Source organism: Hemitrygon akajei, unplaced genomic scaffold, assembly GCF_048418815.1.
Source record: "Hemitrygon akajei unplaced genomic scaffold, sHemAka1.3 Scf000076, whole genome shotgun sequence".
In the NCBI taxonomy this organism is placed as follows: Eukaryota; Metazoa; Chordata; class Chondrichthyes; order Myliobatiformes; family Dasyatidae; genus Hemitrygon; species Hemitrygon akajei.
Window position 1 is genome coordinate 3470977 of NW_027331962.1, and position 17581 is coordinate 3488557.

A 17581-nucleotide genomic window follows, 5' to 3' on the forward strand; every position below is an offset into this window, starting at 1 on the left:
GATCCAGGGTCACTGCCGAGGGATTTGTCCATTTAACATCATTATATCGGCCAGGCTGCCGAATGCACCGTCCTCAGCAAAGGGGGCAAAAGGATTCTCCCCCGGGATCATCCCCCCCCACCCCGGGACACCGGTGTCCCAGACTGAGCCCCGGACCCCCGGGCTCTTCCAGTCCGAGTAATTCCCCGGGGTCACACAAATGAGTCTCGAACACGCACATGCGGCGGAAACTGTCCCACCGGACAGCAGGCGGAAATACGTCACGGCGGGACCGCTGCGAGCGACGCACACAGCGCGAGGCCCGAGCCGGTTCCGTTAAAACCGTTGGGAATCAGCCCCGGGCGCGCGGCCGTTAAAGGTAAGGGCGGGAGTTAAAGGGGAGGCCGGGGAGTCGGCCAAATGTCCCCATCCCGCGGGCGGGGATGTTCACACATTCAGATGTTCAGATCCACACCATCAGTCCGGGTCTGGGTTCCTGCAGAGATCTCAGTTCCTTCCTCCCGGTCGGACTGAACCGATTCCCGTACAGCCTGAAACAGATGGGAGAATAAAGATGAAATAAACAGATTACACAACACTGTCAGTAACAGGGGACCGGGGTTAATGTTTCAACAACACTCACAGACAAATATCACCAGAAAACCCGCGGATCCGCTGATATTTTATCACATTGAACATTAACACAAACACTCACCAGATCAGCTCCAGACTCGGGAGGGTCAGTATCAGGCGGCGGAAAGCGGGGACAGATCGGTATGTCAGAGAGTTTAATGCCAGGTTCAGCTCCGTCACTGATGGGTTTGTACTGAGAGCGGAGACGAGATCCTCGGCACCAGAATCTGTGAGACCCACATCCCTCAGCCTGGAGATGAGAGAGAGTGAGGGTGAAGGACACAGAGAGACAGCAGACGGTACAAATCCCCAGTGTTTATCAGTAACACAATTACTGATCACATTAATGTTCAGTGTCAGACACCCAGTGACTGTAAACACAATCTCCCACAGTCTGGTACTTACCACAGTTTCTGTATTTTACACTCCGGGTTCCTCAGAGCCGCAGACACCAGTTTCACTCCTGAATCTCCCAGTTTATTATCGTTCAGACTAAACACAAACCGACAAATTGATGAACATAGTGATTAAAAGCGTGGGTTTGGGGGAATTTCTCTCACTCGGATATTTCAGGGAACATTAAACCCTTTATTAATTCACTGATCGGAGTTCCCATCACTGTCAATGTCCCTCACTGCCCAGATCCAATGAATTCACCGAATGTCAGTAATTTCGTCGGTCGGTGTGACCCTGTAAACTCCACATATTCTCTCTCATTCCCCGATGGTTAGAAAAGTGTTCCTGACGTGAGACAGTCGGAAAGGGCAGGGGTGAAGAGGAGAAAGTCAAACAGTGAGGAAGATTTGAGAATCAGGAAATGTCGATGGGAGATGGAGGAAGAGACATCACCTAAGGTAAAGGATGGAAAGACACAGAAGGAAGCGGATGTGGAAGAGAGATCCCACAGGAGGAAGGGGGATGGGGGAGAGAGATCCCACAGGAGGAAGGGGATTGGGGAGAGAGATCCCACAGGAGGAAGGGGGATGGGGAAAGATCCCACAGAAGGAAGGGGGATGGGGAACAGAGATCCCACAAGAGGAAGGGGGATGGGGGAGAGAGGTCCCACAGAAGGAAGGGGGATGGGGTGAGAGATCCCACAGGAGAAAGCGGGATGGGGATGAGAGATCCCACAGGAGGAAGGGGGAAGTGGAACAGAGATCCCACAGGAGGAAAGGGATGGGGGAGAGAGATCCCACAGAAGGAAAGGGATGGGGAAGAGGTATCCCACAGGAGGAGGGGGGATCGGGTGACAGATCCCACAGGAGGAGGGGGGATGGGGAAGAGAGATCCCACAGGAAGAAGGGGGATGGGGGAGAGAGATCCCACAGGAGGAAGGGGGATGGGGGAGAGAGATCCCACAGTAGGAAGGGGGATGGGGGAGAGAGACCCCACAGGAGGAAGGGGGATGGGGTAGAGAGATCCCACAAGAGGATGAGGGATGGGGCAGAGGGATCCCAGAAGAGGAAGGGGGATGGGGGAGAGAGATCCCACAGGAGGAAGGGGGATGGGGAAGAGAGATCCCGCAGGAGGAAGGGGGTTGGGGAAGAGAGATCCCACAGGAGGAAATGGGATGGGGGAGAGAGATCCCACAAGAGGAAGGGTGATGGGGGAGAGAGATCCCACAGGAGGAAGGGGGATGCTGAGGAGAGTTCCAACAGCAGGAAGGGGGAGTGGGGACGGAGAGCCCAGAGGATGAATGGGGGATGGGAAAGTGAGATCCCACAGGTGGATTGCTACCCGTACCACGTGCTAGTGAGGCTAGAAATAATGCAGCTAAATACGTGGCTGAGGGGATGGTGCATGAGGGAGGGATTCTTGTTTCTGGACAATTGGTCTTTCTTCCAGGGGAGGTGGGACCCGTTCGAATTGGGCAGTTTGCACCTGAACTGGAGGGGTCTAACATCCTTGCCGGTAGGTTAGCAAGTTCTGCTCCGGGGGTTTTAAACAACGTTGCAGGGGGAGGGGGCAGAGTATTAGAGCAGATAGTGATGTGGAGGAGGATAATGGTCATGCGAGGACTGCCTGTATAGACAGATATCAATGGTTTGTACGTGATAAAAATGTTCTCAGGTGCATCTATTTCAATGCAAGGAGTATTGTAGGTAAGGCGGATGAGTTTAGGGCGTGGATTGGCACATGATGATTTCGACATTATTGCTATTACTAAGACTTGGTTTGCAGGAGGGGCCGGACTGGCAGCTTCATGTTCCGAGGTTACGTTGTTTCAGACGTGATAGAGGGGGAGGGATGAAAGGGGGAGGAGTGGCATTACTAGTCAGGGAGAATCTCACAGCTGTGCATAGACGGGACAGCCCTGAGGGCTGATTTACAGAGGCCGTATGGGTGGAGCTGAGGAACGGGAAAGGAGTGACCACACGAATAGGATATTATTATATACGGCCCAATAGTCAGAGAGAATTGGGGGAGCAAATCTGTAGAGAGTTAGCACACCAATGTAAGAAACAGAAAGTTGTAATCGTAGGGGATTTTAACTTCCCACATATTGACCTGGACTCCCACTCTGTGAAAGGGTTAGATGGCGTGGAGTTTGTCAAATGTGTTCAGGAAAGTTTTCTAAATCAATATATTGAGGTACCAACGAGAGAGGGTGCAGTACCTGATCTCCTATTAGGGAATCAGACAGGTCAGGTGACAGAAGTATGTGTAAGCGAACATTTTGGGTCCAGTGACCATAATGTCATTAGTTTCAAGATAATTATGGATAAGGATAGGACTGGTCCACCAGTTAAGGTTCTGAACTGGAGAAGGGCCAATTTTGTGGAAATGAGAGAGGATCTGGGAAGAGTGGATTGGGATAAGTTGTTTTCTGGCAATGATGTATTCAGTAAGTGGAGTTACTGAACTGCGCTTACATCCGGAGTTTGCATGTTCCTGCCAGGATTAAAGGCAAAGTTAACAGGGATAGGGAACCTTGTTTTTCAAGGGATATTGGCGATCTGGTTAAGTAGGTGTTTAGCAGATACAGGCAACAAGGAACAAATGAAATACTTGAAGAGTATAGAGAATGTAAGGGAATACTAAAGAAGGAAATCAGGAAGGCAAAAAGAAGACATAAGGTTGTGTTGGCAGATAATGTGAAGGTAAACCCGAAGGGTTTCTACAAGTATATTAAGAGTAAAAGGATAGTAAAGGACAAAATTTGTCCCCTAGAAGATCAGAGTGGTTGTCTATGTGGTCTATGTGTGGAGCATCATGAGATGGGGAAGATTTTAAACAGTTTTTTTGCGTCAGTGTCTACTCAGGAAACTGGCATAGCGGATATGGAATTAAAGAAAACAAACAGTAGTGTCATGGAACGCGGCCAGTGAGTGAGTGGGCCAGTGAAGGAGTTGAAATTTGAGGCTTTGACTCGAGATATTCTGGCAGTTTTGGCAGTTGGACTGTGCAAATCAAGACAACCAAGATTTGAATAGCTCAGACTCAGCAGAAAGCAGCTGATTGACCAAGCAGTTTGAAAAGCTCAAACAAATAAATAGAGGGGTAGCTCAAGCTGAGCGGCCTGTGGAAAGCGGCCAGTGAGTGAGTGGAGATTTGAGGCTTTGACAGGTCTTTACAATGCCTCCTGAGACGGTGATGTGCCTTTCCTGTGAGATGTGGCAGTCTTGGGGGAATGCCCCTCTCCCGCAGAGTCACATCTGCCAGAAGTGCTTGCGGCTGGGCGTTCTGGAAGACCGTGTGAGGAATCTGGAGCAGTAGCTGGATGACTTTCGACTCATAAGGGAGAATGAGGCAGACATAGATGAGAGCTACAGGGAAGTAGTCACACCTAGGCTGCCGGAAGCAGGTCGTTGGGTGACAGTCCGAGGGGGGAAAGCGAAGGAGAGTAGACAGGTACTGCAGAGCACCCCTGTAGCCATTCCCCTGAATAATAAGTTTACCGTGCTGGATGCTGTTGGTGAGGACGACCGACCAGGTGTGAGCCACGGTGGCAGGGCCTCTGTCACTGATTCTGACCCTGTGATGCAGAAGGGTGGGACGGAGAGGAGGAGAGCTGTCGTCATTGGAGACTGTATAGTCAGGGGAGCAGAGAGGAGATTTTGTGGACATGAGAAGGAAACCCGCATGGTTTGTTGCCTCCCGGGTGCCAGGGTCCGGGATGTGTCTGACCGGGTACATGACATTCTGGTACGAGAGGGAAAGCAACCAGAAGTCGTGATACATATTGGGACCAATGACATAGGCAGGAAGAGGGATGAGGTCCTGAAGTGTGAGTTTCGGGAACTAGGCAGAAGGCTGAAGAACAGGAACTCAAGGGTGGCGTTCTCAGGATTGCTGCCAGTACTACGTGATAGTGATGGTAAGAATTGGAGGAGATGGCAGTTGAATACATGGCTGAGGAGTTGGTGCAGGGGGCAGGGTTTTAGATTTTTGGGCCATTGGGATCTCTTCTGGGGAAGGCGGGACCTGTACAGATTGGATGGGTTGCACCTGAACTCAAGGGGGAGCAATATCCTTGCTGGTAGGTTTGCTAGCATGGTTCGGGAGGGTTTAAACTAATTTGCAAGGGGAATGGGACCCAGAGCGATAGAGCAGTGAAAGAAGTGCATGGAGTAAAGCCAGATCTAACATATAGAGAGGCTTTGAGGAAAGAGAAGCAGAATAAAGGGTATAAAGGCAGTAAGTTAGAAGGGCTAAAGTGCGTGTACTTCAATGCAAGAAGCATCAGGAACAAAGGTGATGAACTGAGAGCTTGGATGCATACATGGAATTATGATGTAGTGGCCATTACGGAGACTTGGCTGGCACCAGGACAGGAATGGATTCTCAATATTCCTGGATTTCAGTGCTTTCAAAGGGATAGAGAGGGGGGAAAAGGGGAGGACGGGTGGCATTACTGGTCAGGGATACTATTACAGCTGCAGAAAGGGTGGGTAATGTAGCAGGATCCTCTTTTGAGTCAGTATGGGTGGAAGTCAGGAACAGGAAGGGAGCAGATACTCTACGGGGGTATCCTATAGGCCCCCTGATTGCAGCAGAGATACAGAGGAGCAGATTGGGAGGCAGATTTTGGAAAGGTGCAAAAATAACAGGGTTGTTATCATGGGTGACTTTAACTTCCCTAATATTGATTGGCACTTGATTAGTTCCAAGGGTTTAGATGGGGCAGAGTTTGTTAAGTGTGTCCAGGGTGGATTCCTGTCACAGTATGTTGACAGGCCGACTAGCAGGAATGCCATACTAGATCTAGTATTAGGTAACGAACCGGGTCAGGTCACAGATCTGTCAGTGGGTGAGCATCTGGGGGTGTGTGCCCACTGCTCCCTGACCTTTAGCATTATCATGGAAAAGGATAGAATCAGAGAGGACAGGAACATTTTTAATTGGGGAAGGACAAATTATGAGGCTATAAGACTAGAACTTGCGGGTGTGAATTGGGATGATGTTTTTGCAGGGAAATGTACTATGGACATGTGGTCGATGTTTAAGGATCTCTTGCAGGATGTTAGGGATTAATTTGTCCCGGTGAGGAAGATAATGAATGGTAGGTTGAAGGAACCATGGGTGACAAGTGAAGTGGAAAATCTAGTCAGGTGGAAGAAGGCAGCATACATGAGGTTTAGGAAGCAGGGATCAGATGGGTCTATTGAGGAATATAGGGTAGCAAGAAAGGAGCTTAAGAAGAGGCTGAGAACAGCAAGAAGGGGGCATGAGAAGGCCTTGGCGAGTAGGGTAAAGGAAAACCCCAATGCATTCTTCAATTATGTGAGGAACAATAGGATGACAGGAATGATGGTAGGACCGATTAGAGAAAAAAGTGGGAAGATGTGCCTGGAGGCTGTGGAAGTGAGCGAGGTCCTCAATGAATACTTCTCTTCGGTATTCACCAATGAGAGGGAACTTGATGACGATGCGGACAATATGAGTGAGGTTGATGTTCTGGAGCATGTTGATGTTAAGGGAGAGGAGGTGTTGGAGTTGTTAGGACGGATAAGTCCCCGGGGCCTGCCGGAATATTCCCCAGGCTGCTCCACGAGGCAAGGGAAGAGATTGCTGAACCTCTGGCTAGGATCTTTATGTTCTCGTTGTCCACGGGAATGGTACGGGAGGATTGGAGGGAGGCGAATGCTGTCCCCTTGTTCAAAAAAGATAGTAGGGATAGTCCAGGTAATTATAGATCAGTGAGCCTTACATCTGTGGTGGGAAAGCTGTTGGAAAAGATTCTTAGAGATAGGATCTATGGGCCTTTAGAGAATCATGGTCTGATCAGGGACAGCCAGGATGGCTTTGGGAAGGGCAGATCGTGCCTAACAAGCCTGATAGAGTTCTTTGAGGAGGTGACCAGGCATATAGATGAGTATAGTGCAGTGGATGTGATCTACAAGGATTTTAGTAAGGAATTTGACAAGGTTCCACACGGTAGGCTTATTTAAAAACTCAGAAGGTATTGGATCCAGGGAAGTGTGGACAGTTGGATTAAGAATTGGCTTGCCTGCAGAAGGCAGATAGTCATGGTGAAGGTAGAACATTCAGATTGGAGGGTTGTGACTTGTGGTGGCCCATAAGGATCTGTTCTGGGACCTCTATTTTTTGTAATTTTTATTAACGACCTGGTTGTGGGGGTAGAAGGGTGGGTTGGCAAGTTTGCAGACGACACAAAGGTTGGTGGTGTTGTAGATTGTGTAGAGGATTGTCGAAGATTGCAGAGAGACATTGATAGGATGCAGAGGTGGGCTGAGAAGTGGCAGATGGAGTTCAACCCGGAGAAGTGTGAGATGGTACACTTCGGAAGGACAAACTCCAAGGCAGAGTACAAAGTAAATGGCGATTTAGTTGGTAGTGTGGAGGAGCAGAGGGATCAGGGGATACATGTCCACAGATCCCTGAAAGTTGCCTCACAGGTAGATAGGGTAGTTAAGAAAGTTTATGGGGTGTTAGCTTTCATAAGTCAAGGGATAGAGTTTAAGAGACGCGATGTAATGATGCAGCTCTATAAAACTCTAGTTAGGCCACACTTGAAGGACTGCGTCCAGTTCTGGTCACCTCGCTATAGGAAGGATGTGGAAGCATTGGAAAGGGTACAGAGGAGATTTACCAGGATTCTGCCTGCTTTAGAGAGTATGGATTATGATCAGAGATTAAGGGAGCTAGGGCTTTACTCTTTGGAAAGAAGGAGGATGAGAGGAGACATGATAGAGGTGTACAAGATATTAAGAGGAATAGACAGAGTATACATCCAGTGCCTCTTCCCCAGGGCACCACTGCTCAGTACAAGAGGACATGGCTTTAAGGTAAGGGGAGGGAAGTTCAAGGGGGATATTAGAGGAAGGTTTTTCACTCAGAGAGTGGTTGGTGCGTGGAATGCACAGCCTGAGTCAGTGGTGGAGGCAGATACACTAGTGAAGTTTAAGAGACTACTAGACAGGCATCTGGAGGAATTTAAGGTGGGGTGTTATATGGCAGGCAGGGTTTGAGGGTCGGCACAACATTGTGGGCCGAAGGGCCTATAATGTGCTGTACTATTCTATGTGTTATGGAACATATAGAGATTAAAGAGGAGGAGGTGCTTACTGCCTTACAGCAAATAAAGGTAAATAAATCCCCCAGGCCTGACATGATATTTTCTCGGACTTTGAGAGGGACAAGTGTAGAAATTGCAGGGGTCCTGGCAAAAATATTTAAAATGTCCTTCACCACAAGTGCGGTGCCAGAGGATTGGAGGGTAGCTCATGTTGTTCAGTTGTTTGAAAAAGGCTCCAAAAGTGCACCAGGTAATTATAGGCCATTGAGCCTGACATCGGTATTAGGTAAATTATTGGAAGGTGTTCTGAGAGATCGGATATACAAGGATTTGGACAACCAAGGGCTGATTAAAGATAGTCAGCATGGCTTTGTTCATGGCAGATCGTGTTTAATGAATCCTGTAGTGTTTTTCGAGGAGGTTACCAAGAATGCACATGAAGGAAAGGCTGTGGATGTTGTCTACATTAACTTTAGTAAGGCTTTTGACAAGGTCCAACATGGGAGGTTAGTTCAGAAGGTTCAGACAGTAGGTATCCATGGAGAGGTTGTAGATTGGATTCGAAATTGGCAGTGTGTGAGAAGACAGAGAGTGGTAGTGGATCATTGCTTCTCAGACTGGAGGCCAGTGACTAGTGGTGTGTCTCAGGGAACTGTGCTGGGACCATTGTTGTTTGTTGTCTATATCAATGATCTAGATGATAATGTGATAAATTGGATCAGCAAGTTTGGAGGCGTTGTGGACAGCGAGGAAGGCTTTCAAAGCTTGCAGAGGGATCTGGACCAACTGGCAACATGGGCCAGAAAATTGCAGATGGAATTTAATGCAGACAAGTGTGAGGTGTTCCATTTTGTAAGGACAAATCAAGGTAGGACATACACAGTAAATGGTAGGGCACTGAGGAGTGTGCAGGAAGAAAGGGATCTGGGAGTTCAGATACATAATTCCCTGAAAGTGGCGTCACAGGGAGACAGGGTTGTAAAGAAGGCTTTTGGCATCCTGGCATTCATAAATCAAAGTTGAGTATAGGATTTGGAATGTTATGGTGAGGTTGTATAAGTCATTGGTGAGGCCAAATTTGGAGTATTGTGTGCAGTTCTGGTCACTGAACTATAGGACGGATATCAGTAAGACTGAAAGTGTGCAGAAAAGATCTGCGAGGATGTTGCCGGCTCTTCAGGAGTTGAATATGGGGAGGTCAGTTCCCACTGGAAGAAGGGGGATGGGGAAGAGAGATCCCACAGGAGGAAGGGGGATGGGGGAGAGAGATCCCACAGGAGGAAGGGGGATGGGGGGAGAGAAATCCGACAGGAGGTAGGGGGATGGGGAGGAGAGATCCAACAGGAGGGAGAGGGATAAGGGGATGGGGTAGAGAGATCCGACAGGAGGTAGGGGGATGGGGAAGAGAGATCCGACAGGAGGAAGGGGGATGGGGAAGATAGATCCCACAGGATGAAAGGGGAATGGGAAGGGATACCACTGGAGGGAAGGGAATGGGGAAGAGAGAACCTACAGGAGGAAGGGGAATGGGGAAGAGAGATCCCACAGGAGGAAGGCGGATGGGGAAGAGAGATCCGACAGGAGGAAGGGGGATGGGGAAGATAGATCCCACAGGAGGAAGGGGAATGGGGAGGAGAGATCCAACAGGAGGGTGGGGGATGGGGAAATGAGATCCCACAGGATGAAGGGGGTTTGCGAAGAGAGATCCCATAGGAGGATGGGGGATGGGGAAAAGAGATCTGACAGGAGGAAGGGGGGATGGGAAGAGATACCACTGGAGGGAAGGGAATGGCGAAGAGAGAACCCACAGGAGGAAGGGGAATGGGGAAGAAATATCCCGTAGGAAGGGGGGTGGGGAAAAGACATTCCACTGGAGGATGAGGAAAGGGTAATAGAGAGCCCACAGGAGGAATGGGGATGGGGACGAGATCCCTAAGAATCGAAGGGGGATTGGGATAAAAAGTCACACAGGAGGATTCCAAGGTTAAACGATAATCCTACAAGACGAGAGGATGCAGAAAATTTTTGTACGTGTGTGTTGGGTCTGAACAGAGACCCAGAGGAGATGCGGCCTCGCTCTCTGTGTATCTGGTAGTGAGCAAAGTCACACACTATCAAGGGCAGGGGAGGGCAATCTCACAATGGTATTTCTTTCCTTCTCACTGGGACAGTCTGCTGACGGTCTCTTGTCCCTCACTGGGAAGGGGGTGTGAATCTCTGACCCACCTGCTGCAGTCAGTGTCGGTCTGGGTGTCAGTAACAGTGAGAAGGAACATTGTCAATGGTCGTGTCACAGGCAGCGAGAAACACGGCCATTCCTGTGATTTACTACCATTAAACCAATGGTTGTTATTCACTGATCTGATGAAGTCTCCAACATCCCTTCACAAGGAACCACAGAACCCTCCCGTCCTTGGGGAATTACTGACCGATCCCCTGGGCATTTGTCACAATTCTTCACAATTTGAATCATTACAGTTTTACAGAAATTCCTTAACATTGAAACAACACAATAGAATAGTTTCACAGTTCAGAGTGATAGATAAATCAAGTTACCTCAACTCCTGGCACTTGTGCACCCCGGGTCCCAGCCGCTGGATTCCTTCACACTGAATGTGGCAGTTACACAGGTCGAGGTGTTTTATTGTATCACAGAGTCCGATGACATGAGACAGGACCGCGCAGTCAATCGGGGTCAGTGTCATTCTACTGAATGAAAGTGTTTTCACAGATCCCAGTGCGGCCTGAGCCAGTCCACGATTCTGAGACTCAAACAGGTAGTGCAATGTGTTCAGGAGGCTCCTTTTACCAGCTTCACTCCCTGTGTTTCCACTCTGGCGTTTAACCTCCTCCTTCACCCAGTCAATCACCCGGCAGGTTGTTTCATGAGGAAATGGACCCAGAAACTCCACCAGGCCCCGAGCTGTCATTGGGGAGGAGAGACCAGCAACAAAACGGAGAAATACCTCAAATCGCCCATCTGTCGTGTTGTGAGCTTCAGTGAGGAATTTCAGGACATCCCCGGGATGTGGATTCAGGAATTGTGCGACTGCAGCTACAAACTCTTGGATGGTGAGGTGTGGGAATGTGTACACCACGCTCTGGGCAGAATCCTCTCTCTCCAAAAGCTCCATCAGGAACCCGGACAGGAACTGGGAAGGCTGCAGATTGTACTTGATCAGATCTCCATCTGTAAACACAATCTTCTTCTCGGACACTCCTCTGAAGGCCATCTGACCAACCCTGAGTAACACATCACGGGGGTTCTCAATCTCACGGCCGTGGTTTTTCAGGATGTTATAAATATAGTAGGAGTACAGTTGGGTGATGGTCTTGGGAACTCGCTGTGCGTCCCTGACTCTTTGTGTGAAGAAGGGGCCCAGTGCCAGAGCGAGGATCCAGCAGTAGGAGGGGTTGTAGCTCATGGTGTACAGGATCTCGTTCTCCTTCACGTGTTTGAAAACAGCTTCCGCCACCGTCTGATCTTCAAAATGTCTGATGAAATATTTCTTCCGTTCCTCATCAACAAATCCCAGGATTTCAGCCCAGACAGCGATCTTTGCCTTTTCCAATAAATGTAACGCAGAGGGACGGGTGGTCACCAGCACTGAACACCCTGGGAGCAGCTTGCCCTGGATTAAACTGTACACAATGTCAGACACTTCACACCTCCACTCGGGATCTGGGCACTGGTGCTTGGGTTCTGTATCTCTCCGACTGTCCGCAAAATCGATTTTGTGTTTGAATTCATCCAAACCATCGAATATAAACAGTAATCCCTCTGCGTTCTTCCAGACTTCTCTCAGGAAATTCCCAAAGTAAGGATACTGATCCAGAATCAGTTCCCTCAGGTTTATTCTCCAATTAATGGTGTTTAAATCTCGGAATGTGAAACTGAAGACAAACTGGAATTGTTGGTATATTTTCCCCATGGCCCAGTCATAAACAATCTTTTGTACCATCGTTGTTTTCCCGATCCCCGAGACTCCGGCCACTGCTGCTGAACTCCCAGATTTGGATTTACTCCGGGAAAAGCTGCTGTGGAATAACTGATCAGTACGGATTTTTTCCAGCTGTCTGCGGAGATGTTTCTCTCTATAATTCTCATGGTCTCTGCCTCTTGCCAGCAGCTCATGTTCCACCAGTGTCCGATCTCGAACAGTAGAAATGACCGTGAGCTCAGCGTATCGATCAGCCAGCTGGAAAACCTTCACCTTCTCCGTCATCAGGATCGTGTTCACTCTCAGTGTTTCAGTTTGTGCCCGCAGAGTCTCCTGGTGTTTCTGCTGAACATCTTCCATGGGAACAAAAACATATTCAAAATGTTAAACGGCTCATCTGACAAAGAACTTTATAACGGTATTTCAGCATTCAGTGTTTGAGATTACATGAATAAATTCAATGCTTCCATGGATATTAGCACAGAAAGTAAAATTCTGTTCGCAGACACGGAATTGACAGCAATGGATGTCCCTGAAAATGTCCAATCCTCATGTTCTGGTTCTAGTTATTTGTGAAGGTGAACATTCCCCTGATTGCACTTTCTGAGGAAGCTTAAACAAGCATCACTCCCCACTAACATCTTAACTACATTCTACAGAGGCGTGGTTGAGAGTGTGCTGACCTTTTGCATCACAACCTGGTACTCCAGCTGCAGTGCTGCCGACAAAAAAGCCTTGCAGGGGGTGGTTAGGGGAGCAGAGAAGGTTATTGGGGTCTCCCTACCTTCTGTCCAAGACCTCTTTCAACGTCGATGCCTCCGGAAGACACGGTACATCATTAAAGAACCCTCACACTCTCTCCATGAACTGTTTGTTCTTCTGCCATCAGGTAAACGTTACAGGAGCATCAAAACTAAAACCACAAGGCTACTAAACAGCTTCCTCCCACAGGCAGTCAGACTGCTAAATAGCTGTTCTATCTGACTCTGCTTTGGACACTTTTAACTTGGACCGGACACTTATAACTTGATTTAAAGCGACATGTGGCTGTTGTGTTTTACTATTTATTGTAGTGTTTATTATTTAGTGTTGCGTTTGTTATGTTATGATTGCACTGCTCCTGGGAAACGCTGTCTCATTCTACGCTGCAGAGCTGATGTAGGGTTGGAACGACAATCAAGTTTTTGAATCTTGAATATCCTATTGCAATCCTGACTGCACTCCCGTTACAACAACATTTCACTATATTTAAAGCATTGTTTGCCTCATTAACAGAGGATGTTAATGTTGATCTGGTGTGGAACTATGGAGAGCGGGACACTGTGCATTTTGGCCAATCTGCACACTGGGGAGTCACAGGTGTCCACTGCTCTTGCATCAAAACAGGAGCAGAATACACGGGAAATACTCAGGTCGGGCAGCATCTGGGGGAGATTCACAGTGAAGTTGCGGATCGATAACCCATCGGAACGACAGGAATGAAAATGGGTCGTTTCCAATCGCAGTGATGGAGGATTGGTGGAAAGATGGAATCTGTGTTAATGGAAGAAGCCACAAGCGTCTGTCTCAGTGATGTACATCGTGTCTGTGGGAGAGGGTGGTGAGGTCTTGGCAACTGCTACTCATCAGTCTTGCTGTGGGGGTGTGGGGCGCTGTCTAATGAGGCCTCCGTCTGTCAGAGTCGACCATGAATGTCCTGCCCCTGCAAGCCGGGACACTCCGATATGGAGAGGAAGCTTCTGCCGATGTAGCAAGCTCCCTCTCTCCATGCATCTGATGTACACAAAGGAACGACATAGACTGACACAGCTTGGCACCAGAGGTGTCGCAGGAGATGCCAGTCTGCGTTGAACACCATTTAACACTGACTCAGGGACTCCAGCTCCAGGCTTTTACCATTGGGTTTACTCCCAAACTCTTCCCCATGAGGGGTTACAGTTACAAGGCAGTGGAGTTTTGAGATCAGAGTTTTATTGTTCCTGGGTGAGCTGCCAATCACAGCCGACAAGCCCCATCTGCCCAAAGCGACTGGTTGTAAGGCACCAGTAACCCACCTCTGCCCCTTCTCCTGTCAGAAGGAACGCTTCCACCGGGATTAGTGACTAAACCGCACGTGAAGGCCAAGAGCTGGACAGAGGCTACTCGCCACTGGGAGCATTTAATAGGTCGCGGCAGCTCATCCGCACTGTCACCCACTCCGGTTATAACAATCTTAAGCAACCAAGGGGCGCTGTATTATTGGCAATGAATCGGTAAATTGGTTTATTATTGTGACATGCACCACTGTAAAATGGAAAACTTTTCTGCATGCGATCCGAATAGATCATTACATCACATCGCTGCAATGAGGTTGTACAAGGAAAAATGGAACAGAATAGTTCAGGGAAACAGTGTTTCAGTTGCCGAGAAAATGCAGTGCAGGCAGACGATAAGGTAGAAGGCCAAAGGATCATTGGGAGGTCAGTGTTGAGTTTGTTTGTGACTATGTTCCTAAACTGTAGTATTCAACACCTTAAACTACAGTACTGTGCAGAAGTCTGAGGTGTCTATTAGGACTGACACATTTTGTCTTTTATTTTCTAGTTTGCACTTTATCCCGTTGTGATGCTGTTTGAACAGCATCGTCTGGATGAAAGGTGCTTTATAAATAAGTTATTATTATTATTATTATTATTATTATTATTATTATTATTATTATTATTATCATCATCATCATCATCATCATCATCATCATCATCATCATCATCATCATCTTAGCCTAAACTGGTAAAACCTGAGGTACAGGCATAGCCAAGCACACTCATGTCTCAATCGATAGGAGATTTCAGACTATTCTCGTGGTGTATAGTGTTATGGGTTTTCAAAGATTTACACAAATATCGCCGTGTGGGCCTAATTTATTAATACTATTTTGTAAAGCCTTTAGGATGATACCAGTTATTGATGTTACGATTGGGATAAATAATACCCTGTTCGTGTTCCATAGTCTTTCATTTTGCCCTTTCAATTCAACATATTTCTGGTATTTTTTTTACTAATTCATTTCTGTAAGTTATGTGTGTTTGGAATGGCTATATATATTTAAAAAGTTGCTTTTGCTTGTTTATCCTGTAAAATTACATCCGAACGCAGATCATGTATTATCCTATCTGAAATAATGATCGGACGCAGTATGATATGAAGGTCTTTAACTCTAAAAGTGGAAGAGGCTTGTACGTTTAGTAAATTATGGTGTTTTTCATCAGTTGTAGTTGAAGCAATGTTTTTGTGAATGTTGTTCGCCATTTTATTCGGCTTGTGCAAGTAATGATATTCAGTTGAACTACTGCAGGATCTTGTAAAGTCGGATTGTTTGTAGTTTCTCTTATAATTTTCAGCATATATCGTCTTGGACCTATTAGTCGTTTATTCTGTATTATTGATAACTACATGTGTCAACAACCTTGTCCTGTATTGCGACAATAATCCCTTCTGTTTCTGGGACGAGGTCTCCAACTCTGAGCCAGGGGCTCGACGCTTCCTTGTCGACATCTAATCGGCTCAGATCGTGTGGATGTCCTCGGTGGGGAGTCAGACTCTTCCATTGGTTAACGTTTTCTACTATTATGATAGTTTCTTCACTTTTATGGGTTATGCATTCATTTACGTTCAGTGATGTGTACCCCTTATCGGAGTTGCATATGCTTGTATGGAGTGCTGAATCCTGCTTGCGTTCTGACAGTGGGTCAATAGAGCTAATTGTGGATTTCAGAAAAGGCGAGATGAGGGAATACGTCACACCAGTCCTCATAGATGGATCTGAAGTGGAAAGAGTGAGCAATTCCGAATTCCTGGCTGTCAATATCTGCGAGTATCTAACCTGGACCCAATATATCGATGCAACTACAGAGAAGGCACAACAGTGGCTATATTTCATCAGGAGTTTCCAACATCACTTGAATATTTCTACAGATGTAACTTGCAGAGCATTGGAACTGGCTGCATCACCGTCTGGTTCACGAGGAACGGAGTAAGGCGCACACTCAACGATTCAGGAGCAACTTCTCCTCTACCATTCAGTTTCTGAATGAACATTGAACCCATCGATAGTGTTTCACCAATCTCTTTTTAAATTTCTATTTCTGCACTACTTATTTAGTTTAATATTTCATATAATCACACAGACATGCACAGCTATATGTGTTCAACTTCCAGGCCCTGAAGCCACTTTGCTGCTCAGCCAGATCCACCGTCTCGCATGGATAACTCCAGGTTACCGAAAGCAGTACTCAACGGAGAACTCTCTCAGGGCAAGAGAGATTGTGGTGCCCCGCGCAGGAGGTACAAGGACCAAATTAAGCAGAGGCTCTCTCAGGTAAATATGGAGGTCAACGAGTGGCAGCCGCTGATCCACGGAAAAGCCAGGAATTCTGAGGAATCCAGAAGAGCGACTGCTGAAAAGAAGAGGGGATGCAAGAAGGATCCAACTACCCAAGCGCCTGCATCCCAGCTGTCCCTCTGTCCCAACTGCTCCCGGGTGCACAGATCCAGAACTGGCCCCTACCGTCACCAACAATCGTGTCGTCATCTAGTACCACCACCCCCCCCCCCCCTCACAGACACACACACACACACACACACACACACACACACACACACACACACACACACACACACACACACACACACACACACACACACACACCTATTTGGGAAGAGAACAGGATTTAGGGTATGTTTCATGATCATTAATGCTTGGTGGAACCCCGGAATGTCCATGCCCTCAAACCCTTTTGTTCCCCGGATCTGGAGTACCTGGTGCTGCTGTGTAAACCTTTCCGGCTGCCAAGGGAGTTCCCGGCTGTTATTATCACAGCATCATTATAACAACATCTCCCAGTTGTGTGTTATTGTCACAGAGGGGAGATGATTTCCTTCAGAAATCTGTCAGGACTTCCCAAACCACAAAATTTGTATCAACAGTTCCGTGTGAACAGCACTTGACGTGTGACCGACTGCTTACATTGCCGGTGATCAGCAGGAGCTCAAGAAATTCAGCTCCGATCTGTGCAAAGTCATCCAGGCAGCGAAACGACAATACAGAGATCGTATTCAGGCACAGCTCTCCACCAACAACACACACAGCTTATGGCAAGCTCTGCACCCCAATGCAGACTTCAGAGCTAAGTGCAGTGGTGCTGCCAACATCGCTGCCTGTCTCCCAGAGGATCTAAGTCTCTTTACGCTCGGTTCGATATCGCCAACACTGAGACCCGAGGAGAGCCGACAAAGCGACCTACACATTGGTCATCTCTGAGGCTGAAGTTCGCAGGTGTTTCCAACGAGTGGACAGTCGCAAGCCTGCGGGACCGGACGGGGTCCTAGGGCGGGTACTCAGGATGCGCGCGGCACAACTGGCAGGTGTATTTACGGATATTTTTAATCTCACCCTCTCCCAGTGTAGAGTTCCCTCCTGCTTCAAATCATCCACCATTGTTCCTGTACCTAAAACAACTAAGGCAACATGTCTGAACGTCTGGCGTCCGGTCGCACTCACCTCAATAATAAG

At 47.8% G+C, this 17581-nt stretch overlaps 2 protein-coding genes across 2 annotated transcripts in view; both read right to left on the bottom strand.

Annotated features, from left to right (window-relative positions):
- Positions 1-254: 254 nt before the first annotated feature.
- LOC140722374 (NLR family CARD domain-containing protein 3-like) lies at positions 255-11262 on the bottom strand. The gene is made up of 4 exons (XM_073037130.1): positions 10649-11262; positions 1018-1104; positions 695-862; positions 255-530 (listed from the first exon to the last, which is right to left on the bottom strand). Exons 1-4 carry the CDS (start codon positions 11224-11226, stop codon positions 443-445), a joined length of 921 nt encoding a protein of 306 aa, XP_072893231.1. The 5' UTR covers positions 11227-11262; the 3' UTR covers positions 255-442.
- A 5121-nt stretch (positions 11263-16383) lies between these two features.
- LOC140722389 (uncharacterized) overlaps positions 16384-17581 on the bottom strand; it is a 278780-nt gene continuing 277582 nt past the window's right edge. Inside the window, exon 6 of the mRNA XM_073037140.1 lies at positions 16384-16466. Coding sequence (XP_072893241.1) covers positions 16384-16466 — 83 coding nt within the window. The remainder of the gene's footprint in view (positions 16467-17581) is intronic.